The sequence below is a fragment of the Ilyonectria robusta genome (genome assembly GCF_021365365.1).
Source record: "Ilyonectria robusta strain PMI_751 chromosome Unknown BGZ61scaffold_28, whole genome shotgun sequence".
Lineage (NCBI taxonomy): Eukaryota > Fungi > Ascomycota > Sordariomycetes > Hypocreales > Nectriaceae > Ilyonectria > Ilyonectria robusta.
In genome coordinates, this window is record NW_025764462.1 from 559,795 (window position 1) to 585,831 (window position 26,037).

The 26,037-nt window shown below is 49.0% G+C and overlaps 9 protein-coding genes across 9 annotated transcripts; 3 read left to right on the forward strand and 6 right to left on the reverse strand.

Annotated features, from left to right (window-relative positions):
• Positions 1–212: 212 nt before the first annotated feature.
• On the reverse strand, positions 213–3,712 carry BGZ61DRAFT_592919 (cytochrome P450; the record flags this gene model as incomplete). Its single annotated transcript, XM_046256761.1, has 6 exons — positions 3,134–3,712; positions 2,999–3,008; positions 1,313–1,814; positions 906–1,258; positions 395–847; positions 213–339 (listed from the first exon to the last, which is right to left on the reverse strand). Exons 1-6 carry the CDS (start codon positions 3,633–3,635, stop codon positions 213–215), a joined length of 1,947 nt encoding a protein of 648 aa, XP_046097820.1. The 5' UTR covers positions 3,636–3,712.
• A 1,498-nt stretch (positions 3,713–5,210) lies between these two features.
• BGZ61DRAFT_559263 (fungal-specific transcription factor domain-containing protein) lies at positions 5,211–7,011 on the forward strand (the record flags this gene model as incomplete). Its single annotated transcript, XM_046255752.1, has 5 exons — positions 5,211–5,406; positions 5,475–5,773; positions 5,825–6,028; positions 6,081–6,580; positions 6,675–7,011. Coding segments are annotated over 5 exons (1,536 nt in total), but the record flags the coding sequence as incomplete, so codon positions are not given.
• Positions 7,012–7,254: 243 nt separating this feature from the next.
• On the reverse strand, positions 7,255–9,717 carry BGZ61DRAFT_559264 (acetoacetyl-synthase; the record flags this gene model as incomplete). The annotated part of the gene is made up of 9 exons (XM_046255753.1): positions 7,255–7,693; positions 7,774–8,077; positions 8,141–8,290; positions 8,343–8,407; positions 8,467–8,591; positions 8,640–8,720; positions 8,769–8,804; positions 8,860–9,486; positions 9,535–9,717. The coding sequence occupies 9 exons, from the start codon at positions 9,715–9,717 to the stop codon at positions 7,255–7,257; spliced, it is 2,010 nt and encodes a 669-aa protein (XP_046097822.1).
• Positions 9,718–10,468: 751 nt separating this feature from the next.
• Positions 10,469–11,057, reverse strand: BGZ61DRAFT_484200 (uncharacterized protein; the record flags this gene model as incomplete). Its single annotated transcript, XM_046249581.1, has 3 exons — positions 10,469–10,513; positions 10,568–10,794; positions 10,868–11,057. The coding sequence occupies 3 exons, from the start codon at positions 11,055–11,057 to the stop codon at positions 10,469–10,471; spliced, it is 462 nt and encodes a 153-aa protein (XP_046097823.1).
• Positions 11,058–11,626: 569 nt separating this feature from the next.
• On the forward strand, positions 11,627–13,752 carry BGZ61DRAFT_592921 (putative phenol monooxygenase; the record flags this gene model as incomplete). The annotated part of the gene is made up of 3 exons (XM_046256762.1): positions 11,627–11,687; positions 11,743–12,037; positions 12,120–13,752. The coding sequence occupies 3 exons, from the start codon at positions 11,627–11,629 to the stop codon at positions 13,660–13,662; spliced, it is 1,899 nt and encodes a 632-aa protein (XP_046097824.1). The 3' UTR covers positions 13,663–13,752.
• Positions 13,753–14,145: 393 nt separating this feature from the next.
• BGZ61DRAFT_461806 (uncharacterized protein) lies at positions 14,146–15,051 on the reverse strand. Its single transcript, XM_046247218.1, has one exon. It carries the CDS (start codon positions 14,807–14,809, stop codon positions 14,525–14,527), a length of 285 nt encoding a protein of 94 aa, XP_046097825.1. The 5' UTR covers positions 14,810–15,051; the 3' UTR covers positions 14,146–14,524.
• Positions 15,052–16,578: 1,527 nt separating this feature from the next.
• On the reverse strand, positions 16,579–18,293 carry BGZ61DRAFT_509801 (amino acid permease/ SLC12A domain-containing protein; the record flags this gene model as incomplete). The annotated part of the gene is made up of 2 exons (XM_046252025.1): positions 16,579–17,707; positions 17,758–18,293. 2 exons carry the CDS (start codon positions 18,291–18,293, stop codon positions 16,579–16,581), a joined length of 1,665 nt encoding a protein of 554 aa, XP_046097826.1.
• A 1,111-nt stretch (positions 18,294–19,404) lies between these two features.
• BGZ61DRAFT_461810 (cytochrome P450) lies at positions 19,405–21,217 on the forward strand. The gene is made up of 6 exons (XM_046247219.1): positions 19,405–19,739; positions 19,792–19,822; positions 19,872–20,015; positions 20,064–20,193; positions 20,249–20,882; positions 20,932–21,217. Exons 1-6 carry the CDS (start codon positions 19,414–19,416, stop codon positions 21,092–21,094), a joined length of 1,428 nt encoding a protein of 475 aa, XP_046097827.1. The 5' UTR covers positions 19,405–19,413; the 3' UTR covers positions 21,095–21,217.
• A 650-nt stretch (positions 21,218–21,867) lies between these two features.
• On the reverse strand, positions 21,868–24,888 carry BGZ61DRAFT_538455 (uncharacterized protein; the record flags this gene model as incomplete). Its single annotated transcript, XM_046254653.1, has 6 exons — positions 21,868–21,918; positions 21,980–23,298; positions 23,352–23,554; positions 23,635–23,744; positions 23,796–24,420; positions 24,491–24,888. 6 exons carry the CDS (start codon positions 24,886–24,888, stop codon positions 21,868–21,870), a joined length of 2,706 nt encoding a protein of 901 aa, XP_046097828.1.
• Between the last annotated feature and the right edge of the window lie 1,149 nt (positions 24,889–26,037).

Genomic DNA, 26,037 nt, shown 5'->3' on the forward strand with positions numbered 1-26,037 from the left:
TAGCCACCTTAGGCGAGAGTGTTGAGTATCATAGACTACCGACTAGCTAAAAGATAACACTCGTCTTCCAAACTTAAGATGCAGTTCTCTCATTGCATATGAGCCCCACCGCTCCCTGTGATTCTTAATATTGTCCAACTTAGACGTACATAAAATTGGACAAAACTGGCCGTATGACAGGCAGTTAGAGATTCAAAATCTCCCGCGGCGCATTATTCCGACTTTCTGATAATAACGGGGAGTGGCTCTTTTGTCAGTGTCAAATAACTCTCCGTGTTGTCGATGTAGGCCTTTTTGTTAAAACCCGGGGCAATTCGGAAGTCATAATATCGGAGTGACCTACAAAAAAGTGTAAGAGATTGGCTCCATGAGATGAAATTGAGATTTCACTTACTTGACAAGGAAAATTCTGATTTCCATCAGAGCCAGATGTCTCCCAACACACGCATACACGCCCTGCGAAAAGGGAATAAATGCGCTAATGTTGTGAGCACCCTCAAACCCAGAGCCTTCGATCCATCGTTCAGGGATGAAGTCCCAGGGCTTTTCGAAGTTGCGGGGGTCATGGTGGAGTGTCCAACCATGGACGCTGATTTTCGTGCCCTCTGGGACGTGCCTACCGTCAATTACAATACCTCCGGGTGTATCTACAACCCTCTGCATTCCATTAGGTCCCGGGGGGAGCAATCTCAGTGCCTCGTTGATACATGCGTTGAGATAAGGAGCTCGAATTGGGTCTCCCAGAACTGTCGAATCGAACTCGTCTTCGCTCTTGAAGATATCCAGACACTCTTGTTTGAGTTTTATGTACGCATCCTTATTGTGTACCAGCCAGTAGATGCAGGATCTGTATAAGAAAGATAAGTCGGTGGATAGTAGGGTTTGCACCAAGTGGGTGCACTTACGCCATTGCCACCGTCGTGGTATCACTGCCACCGACGATAATCATTCTCGATTCGGCTGCCAGGCATTGTTTCGACAGAGCAGTCTTCGGGTTCTTCTCGCCAGCCTTCAGAAGAAACCCAAATGCATCAACCTCTTTCGACCCACTGTCTTCGATTCTCTTTTCTAATTGTTCGTCGCCAAATTTCATGAACGCAGCGGTATCCTTGCGACGTCCCTGATCCAGGGGCATAAGGGCTACCAGTGGCATGGCCCAGGAGATAGCTGCCAGTGAAGCAACATATTCCAATACAGAGTGGATGTAACGGACGTAAAAATGCGTTCTCGCGTCTTTCAACGAGTTGAATTCGACACCCTTGCCTATTGTTAGCATGTTCCGGTTGATAGTTCATTTCAGCAAGCGACGTACGAAGGCGATTTTCCCCATGACATCAAACCCCAAATATTCAACCCATCTTACAAGATCAAAGGGCTCTCCAGAGTTCGATAACTTGTCAAAGTTATCCAGGAGAATATCGACCAGTTCAAGGATGCGACCCTCATAGACTTTAAGAGCTCTTGGGGTGAGTGCGGCATCCCACATCTTCCGGCGCATCTTGTGAGGATGATATTCCTGAATTGAAAAGAGAGAGGGGTCGGGTTCATTCAGTTGTTTGAAGTACCAGGGGCCTTTGGGAAACTTGGACCTTGCACCATGAATGACTGGGAGGTATTCAGGGTCCGCCACCGAAATTTCGTTTGGCCCGACTCTAATATAGTCACCATATTTCGCATGCTGCTTGTTCAGATAGTGATGAGTCTGCCCAGTCCTCGCTACGTTGTACGCGTGCCACTTTGAGACTGCTGCGAGGTTGTCGCCGGGAAATTTCCGGAGCGGATTGAAGTAAAGACGATAGACGATGATCGAGATGCTGCACAGAAGTTAGTCAATAATCAGTCTTGCGATACAAGAAAAGACTTGCCTCAGAGTAGCGAGATATATGACTATAGCTCCAGCTGCTTTCGCTAAGCGAAGTTCAAGTAGAGAGGGAGAATCGAATCGAGCTAGTACAGTGGCATTGGACAGACCGAAAGCCAGCAACGTCAATAGGGCAAGTTCGGTAAGAAATCGAACAATGGAAGGCTCGAATGCTTTGTAGAAAACATGGGCCATCTGAATTTGTCAGCGCCACCATGGGAATGAGTAGAGAGGATAGAACTTGCCAGTCCAAAGAATGCATATGCAGCCATCAGGTGTTGGTCGAACAGGTGAATGGGATCCATGATGAGAAGCTCCACGCACTCTGTGCTTGATACTTCAGAACACGTGTTCAATAATTTATTCGGAAATATGTTGTTAATTTGGGAATGCCTTTCTGGGGCCGGTCTCCTCGCTATAAACAGGAAACGGTTTCGGATGTCGGAAGCCTCCGACAGATTCGGACGGTAAGGACCCGAGTGCAAGACCGACCATATTGATAACGGAAAAGATGGATTCCATCCGCCGAATCCAAGCGGATGCACGCTTATTGACTGCGGGTAAATGCTTCACCCGTTCAGGTCTAGATGTGTGCTACTCCAACATGCCGTCATTCCCGGAATCGAGTATAGCCGTCATGTATTTCCTACCCTGGAGGCCAAGCACATTTCGGCACACTGTTGAAGAGTATGTGACAAAATAAATAGACCGGGAGAGTGAACATAATGGCGAATACAATGGACTTTTTTTAAAAGTCGACGAGGTCGATTTAGAGATTGTCTAACTCGTGAGGCTATTGATAACTTGAGCTTAAGGCCCTGATCCGCAGTCTCCTTAGACCTTAGGCACGGTCGGTACATCCGGCCCTGTCATGCACGCCGGAAGTACCTCTAAGGTCTAAGGTCTAAGGAGACTGCGGATCAGGGCCTAAAAGGGCCTTGTTGATATCTCATCGGTAGCCGCCACGAGGGTCGACTCCGTCAGGCAAGATTACCTTATTCCCAAACTCCAAAAGGGTGGATGAATGGACATGAAATCACGCTTTGTTGCGCAGTAGATAGGTGGATCAAAACACTGATATGCCTTTTGTGTGACTGGTGCGGCCGACGGCTATTAAAATGAAGCTTGGATGCATACTCTGTCTGACCTAATTCATTTTCATATATCCTGCCCAGCCCAAACTTGTGTGCCTCAGAATGTGCTGCTAGGCTCATGCAAAAAGAGATCTCGGTCCAATTTCTTTCCTTTTCTTAATGCTATCATGGCTCTCACCACTCTCCAGTCGTTTGATCAAATCCTCCGGATCGAAGTCGGTACCAATAGGATTCATGCTGAACGCCTCCGACATCATGAATTTAGTTGCATCCTCCGCGTTGTCAAAATTGTCCACCTGAGTCTCAATCATGTTGCCGTCCGGATCCGTGTAGTATATGCTGGTTGTGGGCCCATGGTTGATGCAGACGGTGGGTGTGATGCCCAATGCTTTGCGCTGGGAATACGACAGAGCAAGGTCGTCGAGCGTGTCGAAAGCAAAGGCAATATGCTCCAAGCCAACGAAACCAGGCACCTTGGCTTTTGTGCCGGGGATACCGAGGATGGCTACACGGTGGTGTTCCTCATCATACGTAAGAAACGACAAGGTATCGTTCTCGTAGGAGGCTTCGGCTCCGAGAAAGGTCTTGTAATAATCCACCATTGGTTTCAAATCTCCCGTACGAAGTACCACATGGGCGAAGCTTGAAGGGCTCTTGACTTTGACTGGCTGAGAAGACATATTGAAGAATGTAACCGATGTAAATGGGGTTCACGCCGATACACCTGTAAAGTCGAAGTACACCAGCCTAAATAGCGATTATTAGAAGCCAACAGTCACGGAGTCTGTCCGTTTCGCCACTCATTCCGAGCGTTGCTTCCGGAACAAAAAGATCCGGCCGTCTGCAGGTTCGGGACTTAATCAATCCGGCGGCGTGCCAAACTAAACTCGATAGAGCATGTCGCTTCCGAGATATCTTTCCCCCGCAATCCCCACTCGAAATAGCCCCGGAGACATTTGCTAGCCCGTCAGTCGAGATTCATACAGCAAGTCAATGCTGGGGAACCAGGCTAGAGATGCAATCCCCGCATAATTTGCTCACTAAGAGCTACGGGTGCTGAGGAGTACAGCATTGGTCAGCAAACCAGTTCCTTATGACCGCCTGTCGGCCATGGGGGACTCAATCTCCCCCTTGCAATAGCTATCGACAGTCATCATGTCCAACGTGCCAATGCCACAGAGTCCGCTACCGGACGACGATGAAACAAGAGCTACATCGCCTCGAACTCCTAATGCGAAACGTCGGACAAAATCCAGTCAAGCGGTAGGGAGCGAGCATGCCCAATCCAGTTGGCCGTATCCGAGAATACTAACGCCATGACAGTGCGACCGGTGTCGAGCGAAGAAGATCAAGTGTGAGTTTGCTTAATCGACGCATTGATTGAATCTTGGAACTAAAGCTCTTTCAAAGGCAATGGCGTGCAACCATGCAAGAGCTGCCTCGTAAGTCCTCCACCCACATCTAAAACTGCATCACAATATTGAACCTGTTTCGTCAACAGGACAAGATGATTCCGTGTTGCTACGAAACCATGACGCGAAGAACCCGCGGGTCCGCCAAGGAACGAGCGAAACTTTTACAGGCACAGCTAGATCATGCTCAGATGTTGCTGAGAACCGCTGGGGTACTTGGCCCGACTATTGCAACACCAGCTTCACAGCCGCGCGACGACACACAAACTTGTATCGATGTTCTGCTGCAAGCGGCAAGCCTTCCCTCCAACCGACCAGATATGGTTGACTATTCGCAAACCATCTCTCACAATAACACCGATCAATTTCAGGCCCTTGACCAACCTCCTAGCAGAGAACCATCGCGCCAAGATGAACCTGAAAATACAGTCTCGTACCTTTTCTCCCCTCAACTTTCTTTAGAGACGGGCTCTGGTCCGATGAGCTCGATCTCAAACGGCCACTCCAACTCAGAAGTCCTACCGACCGCAACTCCAGATACAAGAGGAGAAACATTTAGCAGTACAGGATCCGCCACGAACTCGTCCCATGAACGGGATCCCCTGGACACAATTATTGAAGGTCTTGGCCAGATTGAACCCAGGGGTTCCGTTTTATTCCAAGATGATGAAGGTGTCCCAGAAGAAGAAGAGCCGGTATGGAGCCCCCGTCTCGTCGTTGACATCTAAAGCTAACTCACTGTAAGCCCAGTCGGGATGAACACCATGGTTAGAATACTGCCCTGCCCCTTACATGATTGCTTAGATGTAATACCCGCTACATGAACCAGGACTAATTGCACTAGGGCCTACTTCCTACCTGTCAATATGCGTCAATCCTGGCATCGGGTGGATAGCAAGCAAAATCGGACATTCCAACTTTACCAGCAGTGCTAAAACTCTCATGTCCTCCATCGGCGGAAGGTTGAAGTTGCATAAACGATTGAGCAAAGAGGGCATTGAAGATCCCGATCCGAAGACAGCATGGAAATACACACGAGGTTGGTAATCTGAGGACGTCCCGCTCGTTACGTTTTTGAAGGCTCACTGATGTACGTAATGACTGCAGCATATTTCGAGGAGACTGTAATATCGACGTTTTATCTCATCAGCCGACAATCGTTCGAAGCACGCCTGATAAGACATATTGAGAACCCATCAGCCAGCCAGGAAGACAGTGTATGGTTCGCGATACGAAACATTGTTTACGCTAGCGGATGTAGGGCCCTGATGTCCAAAACTCATTCTTGGAGGGAATCCCAGTCAAAGTCGGGGCAGTACTTTGAAAACGCCTTGCGTGTTGAGACAGATCTCATCCACGGCGCATATGGACTATCTGCCATCCGGGCCCTCTTAGCCATGGTGAGTGTGAAGATAAGTGATCAAAGATGCGTTTGCGCTAACCAAGAGCTCTGCCAGGCAATCTTTTCCGAGGGAGGAGGCTGCCAGAAACTCGAATACATGCTCGTCGGGTGCGCTTTGCGGCTCGCCCAATCTAAAGGCTTGCACCTACGCTCCCACACATCAAGGATTTCCAAGGAGGAGGATACGAAGCGAAGTTGGTTATTCTGGACGCTGTATTGTTTCGAAAAACACCTCTCATTGCGCTCCGGGCGTCCATCGGTATGCTAGGCGAGGCTTTATGCACCATCATATTTGCTAATATTTCGTATAGGCTATTGACGACGACGACATTAGCTGCGAACTTCCTTCCCAAGCCCCCGATGGGAATCCACATAGACTTGAGTGGTTCCTATTGGTCATTCGCCAAGCAAAAATATCGTCGTCTATCATCCAAAACTTTTCGACGGTAAAGGCACGCCAGCAATCCCTAACATGCGTGGCCAAGCTGGTACATGAACATGATCAAGAGTTACGAAGGTGGTTCGACGACGTTCCAGCGCTTTATAAGCAAAATCCTTCCGCCGTGGCCATTCGGTTGCCGAGTGGTATTCTAGATGATCATCTTCACTACCTCTGTCTTTCCTACCACGGGAATTTAGCAATCGTCCATTGCATCTTTGGTCACCCTTGGAACGTTCCAGGTCCGGTAGACGATCAAGATAAAGCAGTTCGGGAGATGCTGGCTAGTAGCTATATAGCCCTGGCCGACTGCTCAAGGGCTATTATCCTCGCTACAAGATCGATAAAGGTGATTTCAATGGCGCCGGCTTGGTATGTATTATTAATATGTCTCATTTTATTACATCTATTTCTTTAGTGTGGTTCTACATCGGGGAGAGTTGCTTGCTGACATTAACTCCCTTAGGCTTCTATTTTACTACCCCCTCATAGGCATGATCAACATGTTTATTTGCATCCTCAACTCGCCCAAGTCCGAGCACACATCACGAGATATTAGCTTATTGGAGACGGCGGCTGGGTATTTCGGGTATCTAGATTATGAGAGTGATGGAGTGATATCATTCTCATTCACAGCGAGTCTTGGGACCTGGGCTCGACAGGCGGTTTCGAATGCAAATGTGCAACAAGAGAGTCTGCCAGCTTCAGATCTACATCGTGAATCGACTAGACAGACAGACTACGGAGATATAAACTTCTTTGATGAGGTATTCACCCTTCTGCACATGTGTTTTCACTTCTAACTGGCATGACAGATAGCCGATTTTGCCATTGATCAAATGGACCTTGAAGACTGGCCGAGCTTTTTGCCACGCTTTTCATAAACTGGCCATAGCGTTTAAGAATACTTGAGTTGAGAATTTTCCGATCTACCGAGATAGCTCAGCTTCCCCAGTTGACTGCTGAGAACCACCTCAATAACAATCTTGCCTCTACAAACATAATGCTCCTCCTTTGGTTCGACGACTAGCGCAACTAAACAACCTTCATATTTTGCTAACCCTCGACTCTTCAATAGCCACGGCACCTTCTAGGTCCAAGAAACGAGCAAACTGCTTCAAACTCTCCGGATTTGCCACAGAGCCTGAAGGCGTGACTTTTTTCCCGGAGACGATTTGCTTGACCGCCAGCTCTATTTTCTTCCCATTGACTGTGTATGGGATGTCGTCGACCTGGAAAATGAATTTTGGTACATGACGAGGACTCAACGCGGAGCGGATAGCTGCCTTCGTGGATGCAATGAGATCTGGTGTGAGGCCCAATACTTTATCCTTCATTTTGACGAATAGCAGTACTGTTTCGTCGCGGTCGCTGGGGCGGCGCTGTCCGATACAGATTGTATCTTCGAACTGTGAAATCTTCGAAGTAACGCTGTAAATCTCCGCGGAGCCAAAACGAACGCCGGACGGGTTAAGAACACCATCCCTGATGTGATTGCAATTAGCAAATGACACGAGTTTCGACTTCCTCGACCAAGAAGCCATTGTGTTGTTGATGAGACTCACGATCTTCCAAGCATTGTGTATCCCCCAGTAGATGGCAGGACAGAAACAAAGTCGCCCTGGTGCCAGACATTCGGTCCATAACGGTCGAAATATGCCGATTTATACTTCTCTTCACCGCCAGGTCCCCAAAACTGAACCGGCTGACTGGGAAACGGCTGTCGACAGACGAGCTCACCTGGGTCTCCTGTGGATTGAATTGATGTATGAGAATCAGATGATGAGTCAAAAACGTCGACAGCCATGCCGAGTGCTGGCACCTGGATTTCGCCTGCATAAAGCGGAGACGTCGGATCGCCTCCAATGACTATACAAACCACCAATGGTTAATCTACACTGTTAATTTTAGGAACCAAGATTTTCAACTCACGAGCACACGCCAAATCGGTCCCGCCACTGCTGGAGATGAGATGAACGTTGGGTGGAAATGCATGGTCGTAGAACCACTCGCAGACGTCAGTTTCTAGGACTGATCCTGTTGACGTCACCGTTCTTAGAGACGATAGATCGACCATATCCCCTGTTGTATTTAGTAAAGACTTCTCTGAACCAAGGGAAGTAGTTTGGCATACTAGGCTTCACATTCATCCTCTTCAAGTCGGATAGAAATCGAGCTGAAGTGCCGAACAGTGAGACCCTGAGAGTATCAGTCAGTATGATGATTGATACAAATGCGATTAGATAGAGTCTCCTGACTTTAGCTGAGAGGCTAAGCGCAATGTAACCATCGGGTCTGGCACGAATGGTGACCCGTCATAAATAACGATGCTACCTCCATAGGATAACCCGCAGAGAACCATGGCCCACATGATCCAACCAGTCTGTCTCAGAAATTAGGACCCATTATTAGATAGGAAAAGATTCCATACCGTTGTGTACTGGTAGACAATGTCACCTGGCTTGACATCCAGATGAAGCATGTAGTCTTTCTTGACTTGCATGAGAAGTCCCTGCTTGTTGGTTAGTGTAACTCGACAGACTTAGTAGATTGTACTAACGCAAGCACTATGCACAATGCATTTTGGCGAGCCAGTCTTTGATCTTGTCAGCTCGAAGTGTACAAACAGGTGTTGTGTGAGAAGGTCTTACCGTTCCGGAAGAATACACGATAAATCCGGGATGACTGAAGGGAAGTTGGGCAAAGGTAAGTTCCCGTCCTGTGCCAGATGCCACAAACTGTTCCCAGGTTTTTGTGACTGTACTCGGCTGAAGTGCCATCGACCCATCTCTCTGAATAATGACAGCGAGCTTAAACTCAGACATGCCCTGTAGTCCACCAATACATTCGGCAGCTTTTCCTCTCAGGTCTCTCAACTTGCCATTGTAAACCACAGAAGTTTCGAAGAATACCACCTTCGGACGTATCTGTGTTAATCGGTCCATGATGCCGGCCACCCCCATATCGGGAGACGACGTTGACCAGATAGCCCCAATAGATAGGGTTGCTAAACAAGTGACGATGGTCTCAACACAGTTTGAGATGATTGCAGCCACTCGGTCTCCAGCTTGAACCCCAAGCTCAATTAAGGCACTTGCGACGGCTTGTGTTTGGGCTTTCAGCTGCGACCAGGTCACTTTGGTCAGGTTTGAACCTCCTTCTCCGCACGCATATATAGCCACATCTGATCCTCGTTTGTTCTGGAATATGTGTTCGGCGAAGTTCATTCGGACGGTCGGAAAGAATTGAGGGGGAGGATATAAAGACCCATCTTCAAGCTGCGATACTCATCAGTCGGTAGTCGCAGGCATTTCAATCAAACTCACGCTGTTCTGAATGACTTGCTCCGGCACCACTCCGGGCTTCAGGTTTTCAAAGATAAACAGCTCTCTCCAGAAATCTGGTGCTGTTTTAGGATCAACTGACCACGCGTGAAGATCTCGATAGGTGTTGAGCCCTGGCGGTGAACTGTTAATTTTCCCCGCGACATGTTTGCGGAATATATCCATATTGGACTTCGATGGCTCTGAAGGGGACCAGAGCAACCTCGGTTGCGCTGTCTTTGAGTGAGTCATGACTTATACCGACAAGTAGAGCTTTCGCGGACAGGTTGGAATTGCCAATTCGACGGGTTTTGCGTAATATCTTGAGGGCGAGCGGGGTATATGTTGCTTCTTCGATATGGCGGTGGCTTTATCTCATGCTGGTCTCCCACAATGAAAGGAGCAGCGAGCGACTTAAATACGGTGTACTTATCATACAATACCATGGTTGAGAGTGGGCCCAACGAATTCTCGGAAAAGGTGGTTCATGATCCGAAAACGGAACATGTTGTGACTTACCCGTGTTGTCGTCCATTTCTCCGAAAGTCCCCTGCCGGGGAAAATTTAGTCATCTCTGTGAAACAAGATGGTCGGGATACGCGATTTCCGATATCTAAAAGCCTCTTCTAGATATTATATGAACAGTAGCACAGAAGCATAGAGTTCGTGGAGGTCAGAGTGATTGTCCCCATCACCGTTACTTTGCATCACGAACGTAGAAACTGCAGTATTGCTAAGACTTTTTAATGATTTCTAAAATTAGGGTAGCAGTTATTGAGCTATCATAATGGTAGGTAAATCCAAGGCGCCCATTATGCCTCCTCGCCCTGGGTCAGGTCCAAATCACTCTCCTGCCTACGTCATTTTCTCGAATCATCTTCCCTTCAGGTAATAGTATCAGTCCCTCCACTTCCTAGCAAGTAGCTCATTGTGGCTGTTATCCACTGCCTACTTGTAGGGCTTCACGCATCGGTGCTGAGTCCTAGTATTATTAGTACTTTAGGCTTGATCAATATCAATGGGGACTAAAACCTACCGACCAGACTTGATAAGCCTGTATTCTTTTCTTCTCCTCTATGCCTTTGGTAAAAAGGATGCGCGCAGTGAACTCGCCACTTATGCTTTTCTCGTTTTTCAAGACCATCTCGACATTTCCGATGAGCATAAGATCCATGGCATCCTTGTCATGGACATATACTTTCTTCACGACATGATGACGAACTTTGATCAAATCCCAGGCATTTTGACGGCATTTACGGATCTCTGAGAGCACAAATAAGTTAAAGAGTCAGTACATGCATCAGTGAATATGGGGGGAACAGATTGCTCGTAGTACCTGTAGTTCCGACTGCCACTCCAAGTCCCCCACATAGTATCCCGTCGTGAGTGAATATTTCGTCAGCTAGTTTGTCGCCCACACCATCACTAAGATCATCCATCAATGTAAAAAATGTTTCAATTAGAGTCTTTGTCTCGGTGGACATGGCAATCGCTGGCCATTCAGTTGCCTCGATGCTGTAACCCATGCCTGCGTTGTAATAGTCCACTGTTGCGAAACCTGTTGCTCGATCTCGCGCGTGTATTGAGTCTCGCTGAAAATATCTGTTTTGAGATTCAGAGCATAAATATCTTGTGTCTTTTGGTCGCCGGGACGAAGGGGACTTGGATCTTTAATTGCCGAGCCGTAGGACCACTCTCGGATGATGTGTTAGCTACCCCACCAAACCCTAGCAGCCGGAATCGAGTGGTCCGAAGTGCATGAGTTCGGAAGCCAACATCCCGCAATACAAGGACTCGGAACACACGCAGCCGAATCACAGGGCTTGTCAGCCAGTGAGTCTAGAGCTCCAGAACCCAGGGAATCCGTACCCGAGAATATTGGACTGGAGGCCGGAGTCGGTGCTGGCTATCCGATGGACTCGTGGCACCGAGTTCTTTGAGTTTCATCTCCAACAGCCGGCGGAGCTCTTGGAGAACATAAATAATTTCGAGTCTGCCAATTACGAATACAACACAAGCTGATCTCATCCACCCAAGTGGTTGTATCATTAAGTTCATCCCAACACCAATCGCAAAGCAAACAATCCACTATAAAATGGCCGCGTCAGCAGATTCAACCGTGATTGATGTGGACGTACTTATCATAGGCGGCGGAGGTAACTAAGCGATTGCCATCGGTCCACTCGTCGATTCACTACTAATAATCTGTAGGTTGTGGCTTGACCCTCTCGAGTCTCCTTTCTGAACAAGGCGTGGACCATATTGTCTTCGAGCGACATGCGGGAACATCGAAGCTACCAAAAGCGCATTACTTGAACCAGAGGTCCATGGAGATCCTTCGCCAATATGGAATGTCCGAACCGGTTATCGAGAAGTCCGGCACGATGCGGTTTATTAGTCAGGTCCAATGGTCCTCTTCGCTCGGTGGCGACGGACCCTACGACCGCAAGATTCTCGGGACCGTCGACGCGTTTGGTGGTGGTGAGGATAGTGATCAAGCAATCATGTACCAGTGAGTGCGGACCTTGCATCTCTATCATCGTCTTTTATCTATACGCATATCTAATTACAGTATAATGTCCGCATAGGAGAGATAGCCCATTGCGATCCCATAACTTGCCCCAGATCCGCCTCGAACCAGTCCTCCGCGAGATGGCCGAGAAACGCAACCCGGGACGCGTTCTCTTCAACCACAATGTCACTTCCTTTGAAGCCACCGAGGATTATATACTAGTCAACGTCCTGAGCGATGAGAAAAAGGAACTCCGGTATCGCGCAAAATACCTTGTCGGTGCCGACGGTGGTAAAACTGTAGGCCCTCATATCGGCGTTGAAATGCAGGGTCCTACTGGAATTGTCGATATAGTTTCGACGCACTTCAAGGCGGACCTCTCGCCATACTGGGACGATCGAAACTTCATCGCCCATTTCTCCAACCCTGGAGGTGGCTCCATGCTGGGCAGCGGATCGCTTGTTCCCATGGGACCGACCTGGGGACGATTCTCTGAGGAATGGACCCTGCACTTTGGCTTTGATCTCAACGATGAGTCGCGCTGGGACGAAGCCAGGCTGATGCCGAGAATCAGAGAGCTGTTGAAGCTCCCTGACCTTCAGATGGAAGTTCTAAACATCAACCACTGGGTTTTGGAGCGCGTTTTGGCTTCCAAATACCAACAGGGCCGGATCTTTATTGCAGGCGATGCCGCGCATCGTCACCCGCCCACTACTGGTCTGGGATTGAATACGGCCATTGGAGATGCGCACAACCTTGCCTGGAAACTCGCTCTCGTGCTTAAAGGACAGGCGCATCCGCGGCTCCTGGATACGTATGAGGTGGAAAGACGGCCCATTGGAAAGCGCAATTGCGACTGGGGTTTGATGACGTTCATGAATACCGCCGTTCTCAATGCAGCAATCGGCCTGATTCCCGGCCAGCCTGAAATGAACCAAGCTCGGTTTGAAGCTCTCTTTGAAGAGTCGGATGTTGGCGCGACCCTACGAGCCACGGTCCAAGACGCTATCAGAAGCCAGAAGATTGAATTCAGCGCCCATGACCTCGAACTCGGATACAGCTACAATGACGGTGCTTTATTGTCGGATGGCACACCAAGGCCGACCCCTGACCCGCTGGGACAGGTTTACACGCCTACGACGCGTCCTGGGCATCGTCTTCCCCACGCCTGGCTTCGAGCCAACGATGACAAGAACCACAAACTGATCTCCACTCATGACCTCGTCGGTAAAGGCGCTGATTTTCTGCTTTTGACGGATTCCAAGGGCAGCGCTTGGGGTAGCGCCGCTGAACAAGTATCGCAACGTTTTGGTGTGAATGTCAAAATCGCGAGAGTCGATACCCAACCGATCCACGGCAAAGATATCATGTACATCGACCACAATTCCACGTGGGCTTCACTGAATCAACTTCAGCCAGGTGGCGCGATTCTAGTGAGACCAGACAATATGGTTGCCTGGAGATCCAGTCGTCCAAGCGACGACGGAACTCGTGACCTCACGACAGCGATGGGGGCCATCCTGAAGGATGTCGAGGAGTGCGGCGATGGGCAGCACAAGAATGGTCTAGATGTGAAGAGTACCCAATTTCACATCGTGAGGGGAAACATCAAGTTCTAGTTTAGAGCCACATTTCTGGCTCAGCCAACGTGGGCAACGGAGGATAAGCGAAACAGGACGCTCTGGCTCAGTGACGATGTTGGATGTTAGCAACCTCAAATGAAGCAATTCCAGGGTCTCCATTTATGCTACCATCAACACTCGTTTTTAAATGCGACGACTGGGTGTAAATGTGAATTTAGCTTCCGCGATTCCACTAACGCGACCAAAGTATCGCGTCTTGGCCTGAAGCATCTCGAAAGTGGAATGCAGACTAACACACTCTAGATTAAAGCAGAACTTTCTTAACTGGGCCAAACCCAAACTTTTACTAAGTTACCACCTTCCGCATTTCCGGTTTTGGCGGCCCCGGCAGTGATGACGAAGCTGTCATTGAACTGGGAAACAGTCGGATTAGAGGGCCCAAATCTGAAGGGAAAATAACCACGTCGAACAATATGGGTTCATGTGATCTTGCGGGAATCGGCCAAGGAGTTCAAAGAGTCGAGGGAAAGAAATAAATTGCTTTGCGATGCTAGCAGCTGGGTGGTAGACTCTGAATCTCAATTCAAACTGACCTGTGAAAGACTAAAACACCGATGCAAACCCGCCAACCTGATTAAATCACTGCCTTCTATATCCCTAGCTTCAGATCTAATCCTTGTTGGCCACGGAGCTCCGTGATTCCATTCGCTCCAGCACACCATGCCTTGCTCCCTCTTAACATTGAAATGAACAGGTTCGGTAATCACAAATCATACACAGGAACCCCACACAGAATCCTCACACAAGCACCTCGGTCGATCTAGCGATATCCTCGAAACGTCGATCTCTCGTGACTGAGTTATATGGGGGTTCCTTTTCGGTGTCGATACATCATCCCCTAGCCTGTTGCCGATGGTGTAGGCATGTTGACGATGTCGGTTTGGGGGATGCCGTTCAGGTGGCGTGATGCAGACGCAGCAATCTGAGAGAATCTGGCCGGAGGGTTCACAAGGAACTCGTAGCCATTGGGTAGGGTAACTGGCTTTCCGCTGGGAGCAACGCCGCCGCCAGTAGCTGAGCTGTCTGAGTTGTCTGAGTTGTCTGAGCCGCCCGAGTTGTCTGGCGCAGGGGCGGCGATGGCGGTGCTGAAAAGCATCGTGATGATGATGGCGAAAGACTTCATGTTGGAGGGAGTAGATGGTCGAGTAGATGGCCGTGAGGTCGAGATTTGGGAGATGCAATTGCTTGATGGTCAGATGGCTGTGTGGTGGTTGAGAGTTGTGGTTGTTCAAGCCAAGGTTACGAATTGATGATGCTTTATATTTTTCAGACTCCGTCCCTTGTTCCCAATTCGTCCACGTTGAGTTTCGGACTAGCCACTGGTTAGTGCGCTCTCGAACAATGACCACGCTCGTCTGGAGCAGTCGATCCTGAAGAACGACGGAGATGTGCGTTGACGCGTCCCGTCAGGATGCTCCACGAGTTCCCTGCGCTCATTGGGTACAGGAAAAATGCGGTTGCCGGATCCGTCTGATCTAGACCGCGGAGTAGGTTCGGTGGCGGCAGCGACTTTTAGCGGGATCGGAGATGGCGCAAGACAAACAGCCCAAGATGCGGCCTGGACAGAATCAGCCACCATAATGGCGACACGTTTCGGGAAATGCTCCAGAGCGAATCCTGGTTGCAGCGAGTGGGTTATCGTGAGCTATAGCACATGAATCCTTTTATGTCGTCTGAATGAAGGCCCTGCGCTCAGTATTATGTCCTGCCTATCTAGCTACGATGGATGTATCCAGTTTGTTACCATGCGTTTACCCATTTATATTCAATCCCATTCATGTTTGAATTAGAAAGAATGTTTTGCAGATCCCGCATCTTCCTAGATTCAGCTGTCCAAGCTTCATTTGGATAGCTTGAAGCTATTCGTATCTTGGCCAAAGCGCTGAGATGTACGACTGGGCACGTTCAAACTCTCGCCCTGTCCGTCGGCCTAAGGCCATTTGTAAATCCAGGCAGCATTAGGCTCACCTAGTCAGAGGATCAATTACGCTGCGCGGCAATGCCGATGCAAACGAGTAGAGGAACTAAACCATTTTGTTCCGGATATCCTTTGGCTGCATTCCTGTCCACCGGTCTAGGCCACATCCAGCCCAAATGTGGCTTGCGTTAAGCGAAATTGCCTTGGAGCGGCCTGACGGATCCAGAATATTGTCAAGCACAGACAGCTTTTGGTCTTGTGTTGGACTCAGCGATCGAGTGAAGGAGATCATGCCAGGTCAGGGCGTGAGGCCTGTGAGGGGTAAGTCTATGTCTTCAACAGGTTTGGTCGCGCTTGGGCCGGTCTCCGACTCCGATGAGGGTTTCGGAAGGGAACAGAAGGAACAATAACCAAGTAGGTAGATGTAAGAAAAAAAATGCTGGCCTCAAAATTCCGCATCAAGGATCCCGGGTGTTCCGTGTGGCGTACTCGTGTCTGTCTGATGGCGGCTGTGTTCGTATCTCATGCGGATGTGAGCGACGCCACCCAGGACTAATTATTCTTTCCGTTCCCGATTTTTGACGGCCGTAGCCACTTGTTTGTCACTTCCCCTGCGCCTCGGCCTGCCCACAACTGTCAGTGCCTGGAAGGGCGCTTCACGAGATACCCAACCCGACATCGATAATCAACCCGTCCAGTAACAGGAGAGAATGTCTGAAGAGGTCAACCCCCAGTACCTTTTGAAAGAGCTTGGGAAGCTTATTATGCCATGCATCAATTTTTGTCAAGCCGGATTCACCTCCGATCCTGCCCTGAACCTACTAGGAGAGCACGTTGATATAGGGTATTTTAACGGCGTCATTAATTTCAGGTACAGATGCTGGGCAGCTGGCGACAGAAATGCGAAGAGCAACAAAATTTATGTTGAAATGGTTAAATGTAACTAAGCTCCAACGTGTTTAGCAATGGTGAAATCACCACATTGCAGCCCAAAGGCGCTGAACCAAGTTCTTCCGGCTGACCACATCCTTACCCTCCCATTGACTGCACTGCTGATCAACCTCCTCTTTACCACTCCACAAATCAGCATCCCTTGCCTTGACAAACTTGTCGCGTTTGAAGATTTTCCAGAATGCATAAACGACAGCCATGTAAGCGATACCAAAGTAGCTCGTGATGAATCCAGAAACTGAAAAGGGCTTGAAAGTGTCGAATCCCAAAAAGAGAAGAACAATACACCCAAATACAGTCCCGATATAAGCACCGTACGGCATGAAGGGCGCTTTCCAGTGCAGAGTGTCTCGAGAGATACCCTGGGCCTTCAGAGCTCTGTACCAACCTATGTAGGTAATGTGCATGGCTGTGTAGGAGAGGACAAAGCCGCAAGTGGACAGGCCAACAAACCATCCAAAAACGGTTGCACCATCGGTTGAAGCGACCAAAAAGGTGATGCATGAAATGAGACTGACAGCAACCACACAGTAGATAGGATTTCCCGTCTCGGTACATTTCAGAAAGATCCTCGGGGCGTGGCCGCTCATGGCAAGGGAGTAGAGAGTCCGCGACGACGAGTAAAGCATGGCATTCCCACAGCTCCAACCGCTAATGAGGATAAGCACATTGATGAAGCTCGCAAGGCCGTGGATTCCCAAGTTCTCGATGCCGATGACCCAGGGGCTCGCAGCCGAGCCGACCGAGGAATCGCCCAACGCTGCCAAGAGCCTGGGATCCTCGCTGTCGCAAAGAATCCCCACGGCCAGCGATCCCAAGACGTAGAAGATGAAGATGCGCAGAAACGTGGCGCGGGCGCAGCGCGGGATGTTGCGTCGCGGGTTCTTCATTTCCGCGGCGCTGAGGGCGATGAAGTCTGGTCCCGCGATGGAGAAGGCGGCGTAGATCATGATGCTCCAGAACCCGAGGAAGCGGCCCTTGGCACCTTCGCCCATGTACTCGTGCATGACTTCGCCGTTGGACCAGTTGTGAAAGCCATATGCCCAGTGCTTTGGGTTGCCGCCGCACATTGTGATTAGTGTCAGGAGGAGGAGACCGATAATGAGGAGGATCTTTGTGCAGGAAAAGATGAACTCCGATTCGCCGTACCACCTATCGCTGATTAGAAGACATCATCAAGCAGGGGGGTGAGGATAACGTACTTGACTGCGAATAAGTTGAGGAAGACGCAGACAACTAAGGCCATGGCCACCCACGCGGCAGGATTCACATCAATCTGCCAGTATCCCATGACGGTAACAACCGCCGAAAGCTCGGTACAGAATAACATGGCACTGGCGAAAAAGTAGGTCCATCCCAATGCAAAGCCAAAGGCTGGATCAACGTATCGGCTAGCGAACTCGTAGATGCTTCCACGAATCGGCAAGTGAGTCGCCATTTCTGCTACGCCAAGCGAGCATGGGAGGATAAAGATGATGGGGTAAATGAGGTACGCCAGAAGGACCGACAGCGGTCCGGCAGTCCTGAGTGCGCTTCCGATGCCGACGAAGAGGCCAGTTCCTATAGAGCTGGCGATGACCATGAGCTGCAGATGACGGTTCGACAGTCCTCGCTGCGTAGAGCCGTACTTTGAGAAGATTGCATCTTCGGTGACGCCTACGACTCCTTCGCTGGTTGAGGGCTCTCTGCTGGAGGGTAGAGGCTCGCCCGAGGTTTTGGATTCTTGTAAAAACCCCATGGCGGAAGTAGAGGTAACCACAATGGGTATTTTAGAAGTGCTGGTGTAACTTGAGAAAGGCAACTGAGAGAAGCTCAATAGTCTATTTACATCTGGGATTTAGAGGGGCACAGCAGTATTTATCAAGACTGGAGGTTGCCGACTATACTATCTGATAAGCTCTCAGGAATCGTCATCTTGCACCGATGGTATGGCGCTCACGGACTCTCGGTCAAAGATGCACGATGATCCTTATCGGAGGCTCAGATGAAGGCTAGCTCGAGGTCAAGGATATGAAAGGCTATCTGGGGTACACAATACACCTGCATCGACAGTTGAACACGTTCGGTTCAATCCTACACTGGATGTACCGGAGGACTCAACCGCGCTTGGCATATATCCACAACCTCAGCTATTGAAGGGAGGGTAGAGCAAGGCTAGAGCTTCATCTGGTTAGCTTTATCCATGGAGGGCGACCCGTTGCCACCCTCGATGCTCCCCGAGTACCAGCCGGGTGTCATCTTGCGGGGAAATGAAAGGCTACTGCAGGTCTCTTGGATAGCGAACTGCCGACTGCGAATCACCCGGTTCAGCTGTCGAAGCATTGGGAAGTTGTAAGAGATGCGGGCGGAGAAGGGACGCCAGTTGTTAGCCGATCGATAGCGATTCCCCAGCACGGCATAGCGCTTCTTCAAGGGGCCGCTTGTGATTGGATATCTTACATAATGACTGATAATAACCCTAGCCTTTTCATTTCGCCGTCGGATCTGTTCGGCTCGTCTCTTGTAGATTCCCTTTTGGGACAAGCCAAGTTGAGAACCCACACGTCACTCGTGTGATTGGTTATGGAGATGCCGCACAATGCCGCGTTACGTCGAGAATCAGTGATGAAATCCCGCTCGCATCTGCATTTCGGCAGTGCTCGTGAGCCGAATTACCAAAGTGTGTGTCACTTTCAAGACGATTTCACTGGCGGAGCCGCTGCATGTCCAATAAGATAGAGAGCCTCTTCCTTCTGGGGTAACAGTGGGGATCACGTTGTCCCCCAAGTTTAGTCGTATATGTAGCCTGTCAGACCCAAGACCATCTCCTCTTCACCAGTACCATATTGTGACCGACTTTTGTGAATCCGGGTGTTATAATGGCTGTGTTGACCATTCCCCTTCTCGCGGCTGCGACACTGCTCGTGTGCATCATCGTTATCAGACGCCTGCGGTCGCCGCTGGCCTCGCTTCCGGGTCCGAGACTCGGCCTACTGACCTCATGGCCACTCAAGTATCACGAACTGCGCGGCAAACGTACGCAGTATGTGCACGAGCTGCACCAAAAATATGGCAACGCAGTTCGAATTGCGCCCAATGAGGTTGTCTTTTCGTCTCTCGAGGCCATGAAAGAAATTTACCTTTCCAAGGGTAGCGGCTACGACAAGTCATATTTTTACCATCTGTTCTCAGAATTTGGACTCCGGTATTTTCTCAGTCTCTCTCAATGCTAGTATCGTAGACTGATGCAAGAGCAGCACAATGTTCTCGACCAAAGAAAAAGACCCCGTAAGATTGGTGACTAAATCGAAAGAGGGCCGACCTAACACTCCCGTAGCACAGCAAGCGCAGACGAATTATTGCAGATCGCTACGCGAATTCCAACGTCATGCGCGATGGCTCCCTCCACGGTCTTGAAGAAAGATCGCGGAACTTCATGAAGAGATGCAGCACACTCCCTAACCAGGAGATGGATGTCTACGTATGGCTGCCATTGGCGTCTTGGAAGCAGAGCGCTTACTCGATTTAGGTTTACCTCCATTGCTATGCCTTCGACTGCGTTACACATCACCTTTTCCACCCACATGGCAGCGACTCTATTCTTCGGCACTCGGATGAAGAAATTATGCGAGAGGTCTCCTTCGGCGGCAACCTTGCTAGTAAGTCTGCACACCTGATTGAAGGCTTGTGGTGAGCTGACGATGGATGTCACAGAGCGACTCCTTGGCCTATATAGCCCGGCTCTAGGCACCATTATTAACTCGGACATCTTTGGCAAGGCGCGCGGCACTCCCCTCTCCGAGAGACTGGTGCTCAACGGTGTAAAGACGGGCGGTGTTGCCGATTTCACCCTCGTTAGCCGCCTGGAAGAAGAAAAATTCGGATTGGGACCTATTGACATTGCCTCCGAGTGCATGGATCACATGATTGCTGGCATTGAAACTACCGGTGACGCACTCTGCTTCTTGATGTGGCAGCTATCGCAGCCAGGGTACGAAAAGATTCAGGAGCGACTCAAAGCCGAATTCAAGGACAACGAGGGCGTGTCGTTTGAGCAGCTTCCTTACCTTGAAGCAGTAGTGAAGGAGGGTTTAAGGATGTTTCCGTCCATTCCGATGAGTTTGCCCAGATGTGTTCCCACAGGAGGTAGGCATGTGGATGGATACTGGCTGCCCCAAGGGACAACCGTGAGCTGCCAGCCGTACTCCATGCACCGAATGGATGAGGAGTCGTTCCCAAACCCTGATGTTTTTGACCCAGAGAGATGGCTAGAGCAGAAGGGTCTGGCGGAGAGGAACCGGCTGTTCTTTGCCTTTTCGAACGGCGGGCGGGGATGCATTGGTCGACAGTAAGTAACGACGCTTCAAAACGAGGGAACTTCAAACTAATGATCATAGCTTGGCAACGGCTGAGATGAAGATTCTCCTCCGCGATATTTACTCCAAGTACCAGACGGTGCCAGCGGAAGGTATGGCGGCCGACATGAGTATGGACGACCAGGTCTTCACGTCAAGGCCGAAGGACCAGAAATGCATTCTTAAGTTCGTGGATTGGAAATGAGCACTCGGTTATGGCGATGGACTGGGAAGTTTTTAGTTTCCCGTACTCGGATAGACTGGAAGATGTATTGTCTGTAGCATATAAAGTACACAAAGCAATCTTGGCCTCATCATCGAGAATTCGCCGACAGATGCGGGAGTCCGGTTCCGGTGGCGCCAAGCTCGCTTATACGTAGTGCTGTCTCCATTGTGTAGTTGGATTAAATAGTCTGGGGTAGATAACTAGAGAGGAAGATTGTGGCTCTTCGATTGGAGGAGCCCGCCAACAGCATGTTTCTGATTCCTAGGTGATCTTGCGCCACATATACGATATCAACCAAGTGTTTGATCGTCGGAGTATCACGGTGTGTTGTCCCTTGAGGAATGAAAGGTTCTTCGTATATAAGTAGTAGCCTTGCACAGCCTCTCGACAAGTGTAGGCTACAGAGTTGAAGGCTCCTCACCTGAGGAAGAAGTCGAACTAGGCTTCCCGCTGTCCACAGTGCTCTTCCCAATCTTCCCACGTTGAAAGGAAATGTCCAATGTCCTCTTCTACATTCAGAGGACTGCATTCGCCTTGTTGCCTGCGCCGTCGCAGGTTTTGCACTACTTGTGCCGCTGATATGTTTAATGCACATGCGAGTCGATGAAGCCAAGAAAACCTTCTCAGGTACCACCTCTCTCTAATGGACTCATCCATCTGGGACGCGTATCCCGAATGATACTCTTGTTCCATCCAATACACGAACTCTGAAATCCTGCCCTCAACGTCTTTGACGGGATCTCCCCGCCAATCTATCCCAATCTCCTGGATGAAAGAATCGTGTTGGTAGTCAACTTTCCAGCCTGTCTATGGCATTGATTAGCTTCTCTATGAAGAAGAAAGAATGCTGATATGAATGATTACCTTTCGAGGTTCATATCCTTCGTTTTGTTCCGCAGCTTCACTACACACTTTATCCAGTGAGGTCTTGATCTGAACCATCCAGTCATCGAGTAGTGCGTTGTATTCCTTTTTGGAACTCTGGTTCATTTCGCTGTCTAAAATATCAATAAACTCGGACTCCTCATCTATAATATCGTCAATGTCATCGTCAGGTATGGGGTTATTCCGGCAGATCCGTTGGAAGGTAAATCCCTGCTCCCGCTGACAACAGACATGTGTCATTCCCATCTCGGCATGCTTTGCCCTTCTAATGAACGATTGAAGAATCGTTTTCGCTTCATCATCTCCTCGGTGCTCTGATACAAGGCTAAGCCATTCCAATGACCATATAGGGACACTGGTACACTGGAGTACCTGATAAATGGAGTGGCTGAGCATTGCAGATGGGAGGCACCCTTGGGGCGAACAAGGGCATCGGCAATTATCTCTTGAGAGGACATCCGCGTCATTCGTGAGCAGGACGCGCAATGTGTCCATGGCTATTGACAAAAAATGACCAGGGAAACAAGCCTCCAATTGTTGGAGGACGTAGCAGAGTGATGTTTTGTGGAATACATCCTTGAGGTTGATATCAGTCCCATAAGCTAGGAGCCTGCTAACCAAATCGGAATTGCATCGATTAGCAGCTACCATAGCAGGGTGTTGGCCGGCGCTATTCACGTGGTTGACGAGTTTGAATCCGTTACCGAGCAAGACCTCGAAATCTGTGGGGGACCTGACGTCGTGTAGCAAGCAGTTGCTTTTTTTATCCTCACTAGCGTCGTATATGAGGTTAACAGTGCCACATTTGGCCAGCAATTGGTCAAGAGATACGCCGCTGCTTCCTGCAGTATCCGGGTAGACCGCGAGAAATAGATACGTCGCAAATTCTGACCAGCTCTCTGCTGCTCTTTTCCCCGCATGATCTTCGATGATATTCAGAACGTTGAGGATCAGCTTCCAATGTTGACGAAGAGCAGCGTAACACATAAAGTTGCGTTTCCATTTGGTATCCCGAGCAGAGAGATCGGAACCGGCGTCTACGAGCGCCATCACAGCTTCCTCTTTGTTTGTTGCTGCCGCATACATAAGAGGCGTTATGCCATAGTTATCTCGAGCATCCAATTCATAGCCAGCTTGTATGAGGATGCGCAGATATTGAGGGTTTGCAATGGCAAGGTGAAGAGGTGTCTGGCCGAAGGCGTTTCTCTCATCTTTGTTAGAGCGAGATGTCCATTTGCGAACAGATTCCGGTGAGTCAAACAAGACGGCTTCGTGAAGAGGAGTCATCCCAGCGAATCCTGCACGGATATTATTAGCATGATGCATGTGAAATGGCTTGCCAAAAACTTACCTTGGTTGTTTTGAGACAGAAGTCCAAGGTATTCAACAAAGAAGGGATCAGGAGCTATGTCTGGTGCCCACCAGTCTGGGGAACAAGGTTTCGGCCAGTCGTGGATATCGATTTCGGCTGCTTCGAAGTCTAGATGGAGAAGAATTTCCAGGAGTTCCAAATGCGGCCCCTCCCCTATCCAACCTGCGCAATGAGAAAGGAACCTGTTAAAGGCATAAGTCAGGTTTAGGATCCATTGAGCACGGAGTCTCTTCCTAGTTCCGATAGAATTCACTGCACTCACCTTGAGTGTTCAGTCCCTCGTGTCATTTTGAATTCACCCATGAAAAGTTCGAGCAATTTATATCGGCTTTCCTTATCCACTGGCCCCCGTGCTGCTCCAATCACGAGATTCTTCACAGTGGTCAACGACATATATTCGGATGTGGATATTAGCAGCCATACCTCGATGTAAGATGTTCCGCTCGGGTCGACATGGTTCGGGAAGGTCGGGTCGGTTCGATGAAGATGAACGAGCGCTTCTCGACCCTCCTCGAATGTAATTATATTCTCCCGGATATTCCACATTATCTCGAAGCCGGGTGAGGTATACGGCACGACCCGCTCGACTTCGAAACTCGAACGCAGCGAGTATTTTCCTGATGTAGTGACAAAATAAAGCTGAATGACCATTGCCCATCGAATTCCAAGCTGAGAGAGAGCGAATCTAAATGTTCCGCCATGTTTGACAACGTTGCAGGATTCTTTATCGCAAATCTGTTGGAAAACTGACAGGGGAGTGTGCTCGAGTGCCCAGAAGCGACGAGATGTTCTCTCAGTACGATGGCAAATACAGGAACAGAACCTAGATAGGCAATCCCCACGACGCCTGAACCTGGGTCGATCAGCAAGGTTGACAGTCTGTCTCGAAACTGAGGAAAGATTGGATGAATTGGCAGAAGCTGTCGGCCATAGTCCTTGAGAAGAGGTACCATCTCCGTCCACGCTCATTGCCCGAGTAGGCGAAATGTGAAGCCGATTGACCAGAGCAATCTCGTCCAGGCGAACTGAGGTGCGATGATTGACAAGCCTGAAGAGTTAACTTACGTTCCAGAACAAAGATAGCCCGGATAGAGAAATATCCGAGAGTATGCACTCACATGATTAGGTTGAGCTTGGCCGCCTGGATATTGCGATGCAAAACCTCGACATTTCCTTTCCAGTGGCGGAAGGCGAGGATCACAAAGACTTTACCCTTTACCTTGCGTTTTGACCCCGTTGCCAGCATTTTGTTAAGCACCTCAAGATCTCTGACAACTTGATCGCAGTTCGCCTGGCAGTGCTGGAGAATGACATCATTCTGCGAGGGTGCCTTGGCGTTGGCCTCTCGCATAACGTGGACTAGGAAGTCCAACTCGCGCATGAGAGAATCTAGTTCGGCCGGTGCGGCGTCTGCACTGTTTGTAATATCGCGCAGCTTGTTGATCCCGCTGGTGACTTGGACCAACAGAGACACAAATCCCACCGCACCAGCGGCTATGCCCAACGCCTCGGCCATGTTGCGGAGGATAGTGTGGGCTCAATCCATAGGAATGAACTGAAATGAACTGAAATGAAATGAAATGAAATAAAAATGGAGGAGAAGAGTTTATGGAAGCTGGGAAGGCAAGAAGAGGGGCTCAGTCAGGTTGCCTCAAAGTTGCCTCGTAGGCCGCCTTGGAGGCTGTGAGTTGCAGATGTGCATGATGATGCAGCCAATGGGGACAGGCCAACGGTGGCCCAATCCCCTGAGCAGGCAGTTGACAATTTGTTTTCAACAGATCCGTGTTTCTATTCCAAGTTTATTACTTCTTCATATCATATCGTCTTTATGCGTTCCCTTCCTAGTCGATTTCGTTGATTAGGTAAACACCAAATACCAGCATTTGGCCATTTCAACCTCTTTAAGACGCAAAGGCGAAAGTGTATCTTGTGGTCTACCGTACAACCCCAGGATTCCATCGGAAATAAGCCAGACCCTACATCTCACAAGGCGACCTTATTGTCTGTTAACCATCCGCATTATTCTTGCCTACGGTCCCCGGCCGGATCTCCCTCTGTTCTTCAAAATAGTCTTTCCACCACTCTCCAAATGCTTGTCTACTATACGAATGTGTCGGCGTACCTGCTTCCTCCCCGGAACTGGAGCTTGACGTGCAGGTCTGACAGAGGCGAAACCTCTGGCTAGGGCATAAATTACCCAGCCCACGGGGCCCCATGGGTACCCGTAGCGAAAAATGGGTAGTCCGTGCGTACCAATAAGCGCTATTTTTTGGTTCGTGGGTACCCAAGGATACCTAAAGAAGGGAAAGTTTTATAGGGTAACTTAGCTAGTATTTTAAAAATAAAAATATCAACTATTTTATTATAAATTATAGAAAATTAAATAAAATTAAGTAAAATTATTTTATAATATATATATATAATATTAAATATAAAAAAATTAATTAATTATATTTAGTTTTTTTTTTTAACTTTACTTAATATTATTAAATAAATTAAAGTTATATAGTAATTTTAAATAGTAGGAATAAATAATAAATACTATACCTAGTACTAAAAGAAATAATAGCTAAATAATAAGATTATTACTTATTAATTTCTACTTAAAGCTTTTATTTAACCTCTTTAACTTTAATTTTATTATTTATAGTATAACAGGCGGTTA

Bases quoted from the DNA above. Each gene is read 5' to 3' on its own strand.
- BGZ61DRAFT_461806 (XM_046247218.1), bottom strand. From the start codon at position 14,809: ATGAAGTCTTTCGCCATCATCATCACGATGCTTTTCAGCACCGCCATC.
- BGZ61DRAFT_461810 (XM_046247219.1), top strand. From the start codon at position 19,414: ATGGCTGTGTTGACCATTCCCCTTCTCGCGGCTGCGACACTGCTCGTG. The intron at 19,740-19,791 runs GTATTTTCTCAG...ATGCAAGAGCAG, and splicing joins TTCTCAGAATTTGGACTCCG to CACAATGTTCTCGACCAAAG. The intron at 20,883-20,931 runs GTAAGTAACGAC...TAATGATCATAG, and splicing joins CGGGGATGCATTGGTCGACA to CTTGGCAACGGCTGAGATGA.